We start from the raw sequence: 13,516 nt of genomic DNA, 5'->3' as shown, positions 1-13,516 counted from the left end.
GACAGGCTTGCTTGAAATAGCCATGTTGAAATATTATGTTTAATATAGATAAGGGAAGGGGAGATTCAGCCATTTTACTGTCATTCACATCTTTTCAGTGTGTGTGTGTGGGTGGGGGGGGACACAATGTGGGTCAGGATTCCTAAAAGTCAATGTGAACCTAGATCACTGTACCTGCATACATCAAAATGTGCTGTCAATTTTAATTATTTATTAAATACATTTATGTAGCCTCGCACATAGGTGACTCAAGGCTGCTTAGAAAAGGGATGGGGAGTAGACACATCAGTGTTGGGAAACAAATAATTCAGGATTTGAAAAGAAAAAAATAAAGGCCTCTTTCAAGAAAGCTTTAAGAGCCATGATTATTCAGGCTTCCCTGTTCATTCAACTATGGCCACACTTCAAGCAAATTCTGCAAAAAATGGACTTTTCATGTTCTAAAAGATTATGCTGGCTATCCAAGGGTTTGTTCTTTGGTCACAAGGGAAGAATAATGCAAGGAATGCTATGCTAATCGGAGAAAATGCATTGTTCCAATTATGTGGGTTTCCATCGAAACTATTTTCATGCAATTTCCCTACGGTAATAACCTTTATTTCCTTTAGTATTTGCTTCTTCGTGGAGTTTTTATTTCTATTTCTTACTCCCTCAGCAACAGTTCTCATTTTCTTCCTGGCTGTTACCATCTCTTTTTTAATCCAATATATTCATGTTCATTTCTCTTTGTTAATCAACTAACCAATCCACTAGGCCTACTTGATAGTCACTTCCGGATAAGCAGTCTCATTTATTCTATGTTCTTTTACTCTTAGGTGGATGAAATGCAGTGGGGCAAAGGAATGAGGAAAACTCCTTCTTCAGTCTGCAGTCTTCCCTGTAAACCAGGAGAACGGAAAAGGATTATGAAAGGGATGAGCTGCTGCTGGCAGTGTGAACTGTGTGATGGTTACCAATACCAGTTTGATGAAGTGAGCTGCAAGCTGTGCTCCTACAGTCAACGGCCAAATGAGAATCGCACAGGATGTAGCCCTATCCCTATTGTAAAGTTGGAGTGGCATTCACCCTGGGCGGTCATCCCAGTCTTTCTCGCCATGCTTGGAATTATTGCCACCATATTCGTCATGGCAACCTTCATTCGATATAATGATACTCCCATTGTGAGGGCTTCTGGAAGGGAACTTAGCTATGTTTTATTGACAGGAATATTTCTGTGTTATATCATCACTTTCTTGATGATTGCCAAGCCAGATGTTGCCGTGTGTTCTTTCCGGCGCATCTTCCTGGGATTGGGAATGTGCATAAGCTATGCTGCTCTGTTGACTAAAACAAACCGTATCTATCGCATATTTGAACAGGGCAAAAAATCAGTGACAGCTCCCAGGCTTATTAGCCCAACATCACAATTAGCAATCACATCAAGTTTGATATCAGTACAACTACTTGGAGTTTTCATTTGGTTTGCTGTTGATCCACCAAACAGTATTATAGATTATGATGAACATAAATCTATGGAACCAGATCAAGCCAGAGGCGTTCTCAAATGTGACATTACGGATCTACAAATAATATGCTCTTTGGGGTATAGCATTCTACTAATGGTTACATGCACTGTTTATGCCATCAAGACTCGGGGTGTCCCAGAGAATTTTAATGAAGCCAAACCCATTGGATTCACTATGTACACTACATGTATAGTATGGCTTGCCTTCATTCCAATATTTTTTTGCACTTCCCAAGCAGCTGAAAAGGTAAGTGAAAATCAAGTAATTTATAAAACCATTACATTTTAAAATACGAGTGTTGAAACCACCTTCTGGATATGGGGAAAAAAATGATTGGTAAGTGCTTCAGCTATACCTAAAGTTGCTGATGTTGTTTTTCCTGTAGTTAGGTGAAGGTTATGATGATGGTGATTGATAAAGTGGTAAATAAATCACAAGAATTACTTAATCCATTAATTCAATGGTTGTAACTGTGTCAGCCGCAACTGGAAAGTTGTAATCATTGCAATATGAAATGCAGTGTATAGCTTAATCAGCTTTCTTATTCTTAATGTCTGTCAAAAAATATTTTGCTGGGCCCATGTTTTTCAGTTGAGACAAAGTGAGAGCAAAAGGTTGTTTCTTGCTATGGTATCAATTCCTCAACTGTGAAATAAATATTAACAGTCATTCCTGAAATCGTACTGAATCAAACTTATTAATATATACCAATTATACCTAACAATAACTATCAACATCCAGCCACCTCTTCGTTGAAAAAAAAATGTGTTGCACTTATGAATTTAATAAAAAGAAGAAGGTGCATTTATGATAATCTCAGATTATGCCAATGGCATTCCAAGGCTGTTTAGATATTCTTGGGATTTTACTCAGATAAAAACAGTAATAATACTTGGATCCAGTGAAAAAGTATAGCCAGTCATAATATTTTTTTATTACAACTATGGCAATTTCAAACAAATGTTTGCATTAGAATGGTATTAAATAAATTAATAAATGGTTAACAATAAATAAATGTCCAGGTAATCAAAATATATGGAGAACCAGATAGAACCATGACCAAGCAGAGACCAAATAGAACCATGACCAACCATATCTCATTGTTGAATTCAATTGTCTTAACAGTTTTTTCTCTGCAAAATTTGCATACGATATATCTGAATATGGGTTTGTGTCATTCTTCTCACTCCTTATTTTGTGATGAATTTTAAGTAATAAAACCAAGGACTGTATTGTAGTATTTATATTCCCAAATCTGAAACTAAGAATTGGGATTGATGTAGCCACCACGAGATGTTATATATTCATTGTAATACATTCTATGAGTATGTACAAGTGCAACATTAACATGTAGAAGGAAAAGGTCATCTTCTAAGTATAGACATAAATATGAAGGATACCATTCACCTTATACCATACATATATATGTGAAGGCTTTCTCCCTATGCTTTACATTCAGGGATGTGTGTGTGTGTGTGTGTGTGTGTGTTTGTGTATACATGCACACATGTGTATGTGCAATGCACTTATGTATGTATATGCCCTGCTCCCAATCTATTCTCTGCCTCCTGAGTCCCAGCTGATTGACTGGTCTTCTTTTGTTGCCCTGCACAGGAGAACAGAGCTGGAAAGCAGGTTGGTGGGGTAGGGAGGGAATAGGGATTTTGCAGTATCCTTCCCCTGGAGTGGAGTGGAAATGGAGATTTTGCAGGATCCTTCCCTTGCCACGTCCACCAAGCCACCAAGCCATGCCACACCCACCAAACCACACCCACAGAACCAGTAGTAAAAATTTTGAATCCCACCTCTGTCTGTCTGTCTGCCCCCCCTCTCTTCTATCTATCTATCTATCTATCTATCTATCTATCTATCTATCTATCTATCTATCTATCTATCTATCTATCTATCTATCTATCTATCTATCTATTGAGTCTCTCACTGATTCATTACTAATATTAAATAACAAAATTTAGGTAATGAAAATCATACTGTTTCCTACATTTCCTAATTTAAATTAAATGGAATTGGAGTCTTTTTAGTGAGGACCATGAAACCATTCACAACCCCACCAATATCTATTGGGGCCAAAACTAGGAAATGAGATAGCCTCCTTTAAAAAAGTACAGTGAACCTCATCCAATATCACTTAATCTATTGTGCCTTATATTTCCTAGAGGTCTTCAAAATTACTTCTGGAGGTCATTCCAATACTCTCGAGCATGTTTTAAAAGAAAAAGCTATTCTCCTAATGATTTCCACTCTTGACAAGCAGCATTAAATACAACTCCATGTCTGTTACTGTGCATTTAGATAATTACTACCTTGCTTAATGTCCCTAGTTAATGTTAATCTTTTTCTTCTCTTCTTTTATATAAGATTAACTTGCTAATTTTGTTTCTCTGTCAGCCCCCAGATCCAATTAGAAATGTTGGGGAGGGTATCTACTGTGCAATGAGTTTGTTCTATCTCAGCAAGAGAAAATTGTGCAACTGCCTTGCACAACATTGGTATTGTTCATTTTGTGCACAGAATTATAAAGTATCTTTGGATAGCTAACCAAAATCTATTTTGAAGACAGTTCATTGAATACTCTCTTATCCCAGCAGCTCTAATTCTACAGATTGTGTGCTGAGCATCTCGTAGAAAGGTACCAACAGAAGCAAAGCATATGTTGTTCAAATTAACCCATGTCACAGGGTCACAAATAACCCTCTTCTTAAATGCACTGATCTCTGCTTCAAAAGCAATATAATTATCTCTTAATCTGCACTTCTGCAGTTTATTTGAGTGCATATCTTTTTGATTCCAAAATGCATTTTCTGGTCACGCTTCAATAACACTGTCAATTATTTTAAGGAAAAAATGTCCTTTACCCCAAGATGTTGCTTCAAAAGAATTGTGGTTCTTTTCTTTTCTTTTCCTTTCTTCTTATTTTCTTTTCTCTTTTTCTCTTCTCTTCTCTCTCTTCCCTTTCCTTCCCTTTCTTCTTTTCTTTTATTTCTTCCTTTTTTTCTTTTTTGATAGCGTAGGTAAAATAACAGTCTGGACTGCTTTTAATGCATTATTATTAAAGGTTGTATTTTTTTTAAATGCTTCATGGGAAAAAAAATCTAAACAAGAATATTTGTAAAATAAAATTAAGCAGCTCTGTATGTAATGAAATCTACACCAGATCTACATAAATCTTTTCTGTTTCCTAAATTAGAACGTAATCCTTACTATGTATATGATACTGAATATCATTGAATTGCATAAAAAGAAGATATTGGGAACAGAGGAAAAGAATGATAAATTATTTGCCCCTAAAATGAAACAGTAACAATGAAGAATATTTTTAATCTAAATGATAGTTAGACCAAAGTATATGATAATACAGATTGTTTTTCTGTCAAACATGACTATATAATGTTTAGTCAAAGGTTTCTTAGGAAGAAATTAATATTTTTTAACAATAGTCATGTATAATCTTTTGAAGATTATACATGGCTAAGTCTTTTATCTAACTTCATCTTTGTAATTTTGGGGTAAAATAGATACTATTTATGAAAACAGAAAAACTGTCAATATGATCATTACCCTATTAATTGGCATGAAACATACAAAGAAATTTTGAATTATATACTATTGGAAGTTTATAATGGTACATTTTTGAGTCACATTTTTGTAACTTTAATGAGGCTTTTAAAACAATGGTTTTGAAAGCTGTTGATTGCTTTTGGCTAATTTTCTTGTTAATAGTTGATTCCAAAATTTTGACAGCAACCTCAGTATGTGGACCACAGCCAAAATGGCCTTTTAATTGTCCATTTTGTGCTATTTAATTTAATAAAAATGCAACAAGCTTCAGACAATATTAAATTATTACTGGATTTGGCGGGGTGAACTTATAGAACTAACTGTTTGTTTATTTATGATCCAAGACCAAGTCACAGAATTTTAAAAATACAACATACCATTAATACAGGCATAAGTAAATACATACTGTGTGTCTGTCTGTCTGTCTGTCTGTCTGCCTGTGTGTGTGTGTGTGTATGAATCCATAGAGAGTTACCCATTCGTTGAAGACAGCATATATGTGGAAACTTTCAGACAACATTATTATAACTGAAATTATTCTCTCACTTTCAAGAAGTTTTTTTGGAACTTGCCAGGATTGTCCTTTATGTTCTATTTAATTTGATATTGAAACTACTGACATCTCTTATCAGAAAACCTTAGGATCTTTGGGTCCTAAAGCAATTGAACACAAATAATTATTATAGTTATTATATGTTGTGGTGGTATATTATGTTTTATTGACAATGATGATTGTTCTATACCTACACTTAAATATAGCATAGTAGCTTAGTTTTAATTTAATTTAATTAATTTTAAAATTAATTTACAATGTTGATTATAATAATAAAAGCAAGTACAAACTAAACTAAGAGAAAAAAAGAGAAATAGAAAGAAATAATAAAGATTTGCTATCAGCAAAAAGTTTGTAAAAGGTTACCAGAGCTTTATAAAAACACATCTCTTTTTTAACTTTGGTCAAGCAAACCAACTCTATATTCCTTCCTTTTTCTTCTAGCAATCTTGAACTTAATTCATTCAGATGTTGTTGCTCTGATCTCACTTCAGTTTTCCCATCCTAGGCAGGGGGTTGGACTAGAAGACCTCCAAGGTCCCTTCCAACTCTACTATTGTATTGTATTGTATCCCAAAAGCTATTTTCAATGACTTAGTAAACCTCCTTTGCAAATCTAATAAAGAGTCATTATCCAGATCATTCCCTTAGTTTATCATTTGTATTTCCCATTTAACTTTCAAGGTTTTAAATAGCTTCTTTTGTATGTCCATTAGATAATGCTTATCCGATTCTTTTGCTTGTTTTTACTTTAATTATATTATATGTCTTATATTTCATGCTTTTTTATTTTCAACTATTTCTGATTCTAATATTTCTATGACATTTCATTTGGTTTCACTTCTTTATGTTGTAAATCTTTCAAAATATTCATTCACATCTGTCATTCCTTCATTAACATCTTTTGGACATAGTCTAGCCATAGAAACAGATATCATTGTTGACATTGTAGCAACTACTATTTGTTCCAATTATTCAAAAAAAAAATCTGGAGTATTTCAAATGTCATAACATTTTATTTTACTTTGTAAAATCCAGTAGTAACCAAAAACAAAGATCAGACTTGCTTGCTTGCCTATTTATTTATTTATTTGGAATATTTAGGCTCCTCTGGTGTCCAGTTTTGAATTCATAAAAGTCACGATAAAGCATGATTCTAATGTTTTAGATCAGCTAAATGCCAATCACAATGGCAGTATAATGAAGTAAAATATATTTCATTTCATTTTTTTTCACCAAGATGAAATTTCTCAATTTCTGCCAGCAATAAAATTAGTTTCAGATTTTTCTACATAATTAATCAGTATTTTTAGGATGAAACGGAGTAAAACATGTCTAATGTCATTTAATAACATTTTAATAGTTAAAAACTGTGAAGAATTTTAAGATGAGATTGTTTCTCATATTTGTTGTATACTGCAAATAATGTTATAGAAGAATTGGCTATCAGTTTCATCACTTTCAAGCTAAAAAATCAAAAACAATTATGTAGTTTTAAGCATATGATATGATTGTAAGGAAGTAAATATGATTTCAAGAATAATCGGGTTTTAAAATGTGGGCATGATTTTGAATTACATAGTACAAATTTATATTTTATCATCAAATGAAGAACTAAGGATTCATTGAGGAGGAGGAGGAAAAAGAGGAGGAGGCGGAGGAGGAAAGACACAAATGAAAAATGATACTCTGGATGGAAAGACAGTGCTATCATGGTTAGATGGTGTTTGTTCAGTGTCTACTTATGAAGTGGTTCATAAGGATAATTATGGTCCATTGTTATTCATTAATAACATTCATTCATTAATAAGCACCAGCCAATGATTTAAGGAGAATTAAACATTAATCATAGATTGAAGTATAATGCTAGCTGTTCTGTAGCAAGTGCATCACAATATTTTAATAACAATCTCAACTATTCAGAGATACTATTATATGTTCTGTTGTCAGGACAACTGACATTCCTTGTGTGTCATTTGCCTCCCAGATAAGCACCATAGTGTATCACAGCTTGTTAACTCACCTGTCTAGAAAAGTGATATTTTACAAACACAATGCTCATGATAATATTACCAATATAATTGGTCTTGACTTCAAAGCTATTTTAAAATCGCCCCATATTTGTGAATGTCTCGTTCAGAAGCAAAGTCAACTCCCAACAAGTGTTAGACCAATTATAGAAACTATAGGCTGATGCAGAATCAATACCAAGTGGCACTTGAAAAGAGCACAAATGGCCCCTGTAAGGTCAAACAGAGCAGAATGAAATCAATAAACCAAATTGAAGCAAAATATTAGAATTGTACAATGAGAAAGGGAGTAGGTAGGTGAATTCACCAAGCCCTGCAGCAAATTATTCAAGTAATTAACACAAAATTATTAAAATTATTTTCTGGAATCTTCTTTTCTGGAAAATTTCTTTTCATTTTCATTTATTTCTATTCTTTGGAGGCTTCTGGAATATGTATATTTGTCATGAAATATGAAAAATAGTAAAAGACTAAAGGCGATTTTACCTAGAGTACTTTTATGCAGAAAATTATATTTTGTCAGGCACACATTTTATATATTCAACAGGCTGGTACCAACTACAACACTAGGTAGTTGGGCTGTATTTCTCAATTAATACCATGTTTCCACGAAAATACGACAGGGTCTTATTTTCTTTTTACATACATGGCCTGGGCTTTATTCATTTCATTTCATTTTCATTTATTAGCACTTATATACCGCCCCCTCTCCCGAAAGGGACTCGGGGCGGTGTACAGTCCGTATTAAAAAACACCAAATAAAATACATGTATGCATAGGAGGAGGATGAAATAGGCCAAAACTGTACAGCTAATAAATAAACAATATAAAAATTTAAAATATCATACAATTTATACACTATCCCTCTAAAAGCCAGTAAAAAGTATATGCCAGGGGGGTAGACGTTGTAAATTATGCCAAACCAGCCAGTCGGAACAGGTGTGTCTTCAGTTTCTGTCGGAAGGAGCGGAGGTCAGTAGTGGTTCTAATGTCGGGGGGGAGGTCATTCCAGAGGGTTGGGCCCATCACAGAGAAGGCCCTACTCCTCGGTGTCGCCCGTTGGCATTGCCTCGTGGACGGCACCAGGAGAAGGCCCTCCCTGTGAGAGCGGATTGGCCGCAGGGATGTGTGCGGGAGGATGCGATCCCGCAGGTAACTAGGCCCTATGCCATGGAGCGCTTTAAAGATGGTAATCAGAACCTTGAACCGCACCCGAAAGACCACAGGTAGCCAGTGCAGCTCGCGCAGGAGAGGTGTTACGTGGGAGTACCTAGTACTCCCCATGACTACCCGCGCGGCTGCGTTCTGGACTAGCTGCAGTCTTCGGGCGCGTCCCAAGGGAAGCCCCATGTAGAGAGCGTTACAGTAGTCCAGGCGAGACGTCACCAGCGCATGAGTGACTGTGCGTAGGGCATCACGGTCCAGAAGGGGGCGCAATTGGCGCACCAGGCGAACCTGGTGGAACGCCCCCCTTGCCACGGCTGCCACATGATCATCCATTGACAGCCGGGCATCTAGGAGGACGCCCAAATTGCGCGCCCGTTCCACAGGGGGCAATTGCTCGCCCCCTATGGCCAGTGATGGAATTAACTGGCTGAACCGAGGTGCCGGTAGCCACAGCCACTCAGTCTTGGAGGGGTTGAGTTTGAGTCTGTTGTCCCCCATCCAGACCCCGACGGCTTCCAAACACCGGGACATCACTTCGACAGCCTCGTTGGGGTGGCTTGGGGTTGAAATGTACAGCTGAGTATCATCAGCGTACAGATGGTACTCAACCCCAAAGCCACGGATGATCTCACCCAGCGGCTTCACATATGCGTTGAACAAAAGGGGCGAGAGGACCGACCCCTGCGGCACCCCACAAGAGAGTGGCCTCGGGGTCGACCTCTGCCCCCCAGTCAACACATATTGCATCCGGCCGGAGAGGTAGGAGCCGAACCACCGTAAAACGGTGCCTCCGACTCCCATCCCCTCCAGCCGGCGCAATAGGATACCATGGTCGATGGTATCAAAAGCCGCTGAGAGATCTAATAGGACCAGGATAGAGGAACAACCTCTATCTCTGGCCCTCCAGAGATCATCCACCAACGCGACCAAGGCTGTCTCGGTGCTGTGCCCGGGTCGGAAGCCGGACTGGCGTGGGTCTAGATATACGGATTCGTCGAGGTGCCGTGGAAACTGCTGCGCCACCACATTCTCAACAACCTTCGCTAAAAAGGGAAGGTTGGAGACTGGACGATAATTAGCTAGCTCCATTGGGTCAAGTGAAGGCCTCTTGAGCAGGGGCTTCACCACCGCCTCTTTCAAGGCAGCCGGTAAGAAGCCCTCACCCAACGAGGCGTTCACCAGGCCCAGAAGCCAGCCTCGCGTCACCTCCCAGGATGCCAGTACCAACCAGGAGGGGCACGGGTCCATTGAACATGTGGTGGGTCGTAGCCGTCCCCGTAACCCGTCTAAATCCTCGGGGGCAACAGAGTCAAACTCCTCCCAGAGTGGACTCACAAGACTCACTGATGTCGGCTCGTCCGGACCGCTGGGGGGGGCCCATCCGCTCCGGATCTGAGCGACTTTGTCTTGCAGATATTCTCCAAACTCCTCTGCTCTTCCCTGCAAGGGCGCCTCCCGCGTCTCCTGCAACAGGAGAGAGCGGGTCACCCTAAACAGGGCGGCAGGGCGGTTATCCGCAGACGCAATGAGAGCGGCACAATGCCTACGTTTGGCCGCTTTCAATGCCACAAGGTAAGTCCGTAAAAAGGCTCTTACCTGTGTTCGGTCAGATTCGGAGCGTGAGGACCTCCACCTGCTCTCTAGACGTCTCCTATGGCGCTTCATCACCCTGAGCTCCTCGGTATACCAAGGGGCCCGGGTGGCTCGCTGCCGCAGGAGAGGTCGCAGAGGCGCGACCCGGTCTAAGGCCCCCGCCGTCGCCCTATTCCAGGCGTCGACTAGGTCCTCCGACCGAGCGCGGGTTAGGGCTACAGGTAACGGCCCAAGCTCCGCCTGGAACCTATCCGGTTCCATCAAGTGCTTGGGGCGGTACCAGCTTGAACATACTGGTTCCGCCTCCTCACGGTGGAGGGTAGCACCAGGGAAGTCAAGCCGGAGATATGAGTGATCTGACCATGACAGGGGCATAATCTCTAAATCCCCTATTCCCAGATCACTCGTCCACTGTTCAGATACAAAGATAAGGTCCAGTGTGTGGCCGCCTTCATGTGTGGGGCCCTGAATTAGTTGGGTCAGGCCCATGGCTGTCATGGAAGCCATGAACTCCCGAGCCACCTCAGACGCTGCTCCCGTCGACGGCAGGTTGAAATCCCCCATAACCAAGAGTCTGGGAATCTCAACCGCCGTCTCCGAGACCAGCTCGAGGAGCTTGGGCAGGGCCGCTGATGTATAGCGAGGAGCCAAGTATACAATCAGCAGACCCCACTGCCTCCCTGGGCCCCATTTCATACCCAGCGACTCACACCCGGGTATCTGAGGAACAGTGAACTCCCTCGGCTCTAGACAATCCCGTATAACTACCGCCACCCCACCACCCTTACCCAGGGCCCGAGGCTGATGGAATGCACGGAAACCCGGTGGGCACATTTCCACGAGGGGTAAACCACCCTCGTGGCCCAACCAGGTTTCCGTTATCCCTGCAAGGTCTAGCTCCCCCTCCGAGATCAACTCGTTAATGAGGGGGGCCTTGTTGGTCACAGACCTTGCATTGCAGAGCATCAGCCTAAGGCCCTGGCTCTGTAGTTCCCGACCACCTAGGCTGCGGGGGTTGGTACAAGCGACCGGGAGTAGCCAGCAGCCACGGTCTCCCAACCGACCTTGCGATCTTTTCTTGTCCTCGCATCCCCCCCTCCCCGCGACCGTTGTAATAAAACAACCCTCTACTGGAATTACTTGTTCCCTCTCCCCCCTCACCCCACTCACTTCCTTCGTAGACTCACCTGTTCGTCTGGCGTTGGCTTCCCTCCTGGCCTGGTTATCCCCCCTCCCTTTCCTAGAACCCCCTAAAAACACAATAAAACATTTTGATAAAAAGCCCCTCAGCTTCCTTTTCTTCCACCTCTCGGGGTTCACAAACCCGTCATCAAGGCTGGACCTTGAAAGGGCCCGGGGCCAAACCTGCGAGAGAGGGGCTTCTCGCAGGTGGAGCAGGTCTAACCTCGAATAAATTGATTGAATAGTGAAAGACCCAGTAGGGTAAGGTAGGTTATGGGGGATTTATTGTTTTGGGGTTGCCGGGCGGCTGCTGTTTTGCGAGCAGGCTCCCAAAGAGCTGGGCACAGCCTCATGGGCGAATGGCTGTGTTGCGCTGTCGCAGCAGCACAACACAACAGCCATGAAGTGACCACGCTCACGAGCAGCCCCCCTTTGCAGCCAGGCACAGTGCCATTCACTGACCTAGGGGTATCGCCAAGCCACGTGAGCACCTGTTCACCGCCACCCGGCTCCCGCGGCTTGGCACCTTCCAAATGCCTGTGAATGGCGCTCTGCACAGCTGGAGAGGGGGGTTGCGCTGTTCCACTCTCACTCACCCACCTCCCAGCCTCACGATGCATGGCCCAGCTCTCATTACGGAGCCAGGGCACCTCCCCAGTTCTGCCTGCTATTCTACATCAGCAAGATCATAGTTTGCTGTTTATGTGCTACAAAGAGTAGCAAGATTTGAGAACTGAGCATTGACTAATGTATGGCTACTGAATCTTATTTCCCTTCTAAGTTTCTTTGTATGCAATCAATGAGAAATTATTAGAGCAGACCTTGATTCTGCCACGTGCATTCAAATTCTTCTTTGGCACCTTAAATAAATTTATAAACTTTCATGGATCATTGTCAGGTTGTTCAACTCCTTAATAACTAATTGAAGAAGCTGTCAATATAGCTAACTGTGAAGTCTATTAAGTGTCTTTTGGTTTATAGACTACTAAACTCTCATTGTCACATGAACAGTGTTATTCATATCTTATCATTTACATTATAAATGAGTATAACAATAGCACTTAGACTTATACACCACTTTACAGTGATTTACAGCCCCCTCTAAACAGTTTAGGGTCAGCCTATTGCCCCCAACAGTCTGGGTCCTCATTTTACTCACCTTGGAAGGATGGAAGGCTGAGTCAACCTTGAGCTTGGTGGGATTTGAACTGCCAAATTGCAGGCAGCTGACAGTCAGCAGAAGTAGCTTGCAGTACTGCACTCTAACCACTGCGCCACCAAAACTCATCATTTTTTGGTATAATTTTATGGAAATATAATTTTATGGAAAGATGTAAATGTGAAACATTTGCCCCTAAAGAAAACTTTGTTTTTATGATTGTATTATGGATGTTTGACTCTGCCATCTTTTCCTTTGGGAAATGGGAAATGCTTAAGTCCATTTCTCACTAAATCCACTTTGTGTCATTGCATGTGTGTGTATGTGTGTGCATTTCCAGGGAGCCTTTTCCTTTCAAATAAATACTGGGATCAGGATGACCCAGTATCAGGCCTGCAGCGGTTCCTTTAAGAATCTTTGGCCTGCCACACTTTCAGTTTAGGAGGATTATTATTTTACCATCAAATGTACACATTTTAAGGCACTGAGAGGAAATATAAATGAGGGAGCTTCTGTTTGCATAAGGTACCATTTAAATAAAGCCACATTAGCAAGTGAGCTCTCTGCCTACTGAGTGTTTTTTAAAACAAAAGGATTATCTTCCTTTTCCTGCCATGTACAGCATTGCTTGATTAACAAGCTAGTGTGTATTTCACCAGGAAAGTGCTGTACACCTCTGAGAAACTGCATAAAGTAGCAGTTGCCATAGCAACAATATATTCAAGAATGTGCCTGTCGAAAGGGTACCATG

At 40.9% G+C, this 13,516-nt stretch overlaps 1 protein-coding gene across 2 annotated transcripts in view; it reads left to right on the top strand.

Moving 5' to 3' along the window:
• GRM7 (glutamate metabotropic receptor 7) overlaps window positions 1-13,516 on the top strand; it is a 562,205-nt gene that overhangs the window by 460,914 nt on the left and 87,775 nt on the right. For both annotated transcript variants that reach the window (XM_081966278.1, XM_081966277.1), the window contains exon 8: window positions 816-1,751. In XM_081966278.1, coding sequence (XP_081822404.1) covers window positions 816-1,751 — 936 coding nt within the window. The remainder of the gene's footprint in view (window positions 1-815; window positions 1,752-13,516) is intronic.

The sequence above is a fragment of the Natrix helvetica genome (genome assembly GCF_964273705.1).
Source record: "Natrix helvetica genome assembly, chromosome: 1".
NCBI lineage: Eukaryota > Metazoa > Chordata > Lepidosauria > Squamata > Natricidae > Natrix > Natrix helvetica.
Note: the sequence above shows the minus strand (reverse complement) of the source record. Positions and strands in the feature narration are given on the sequence as shown.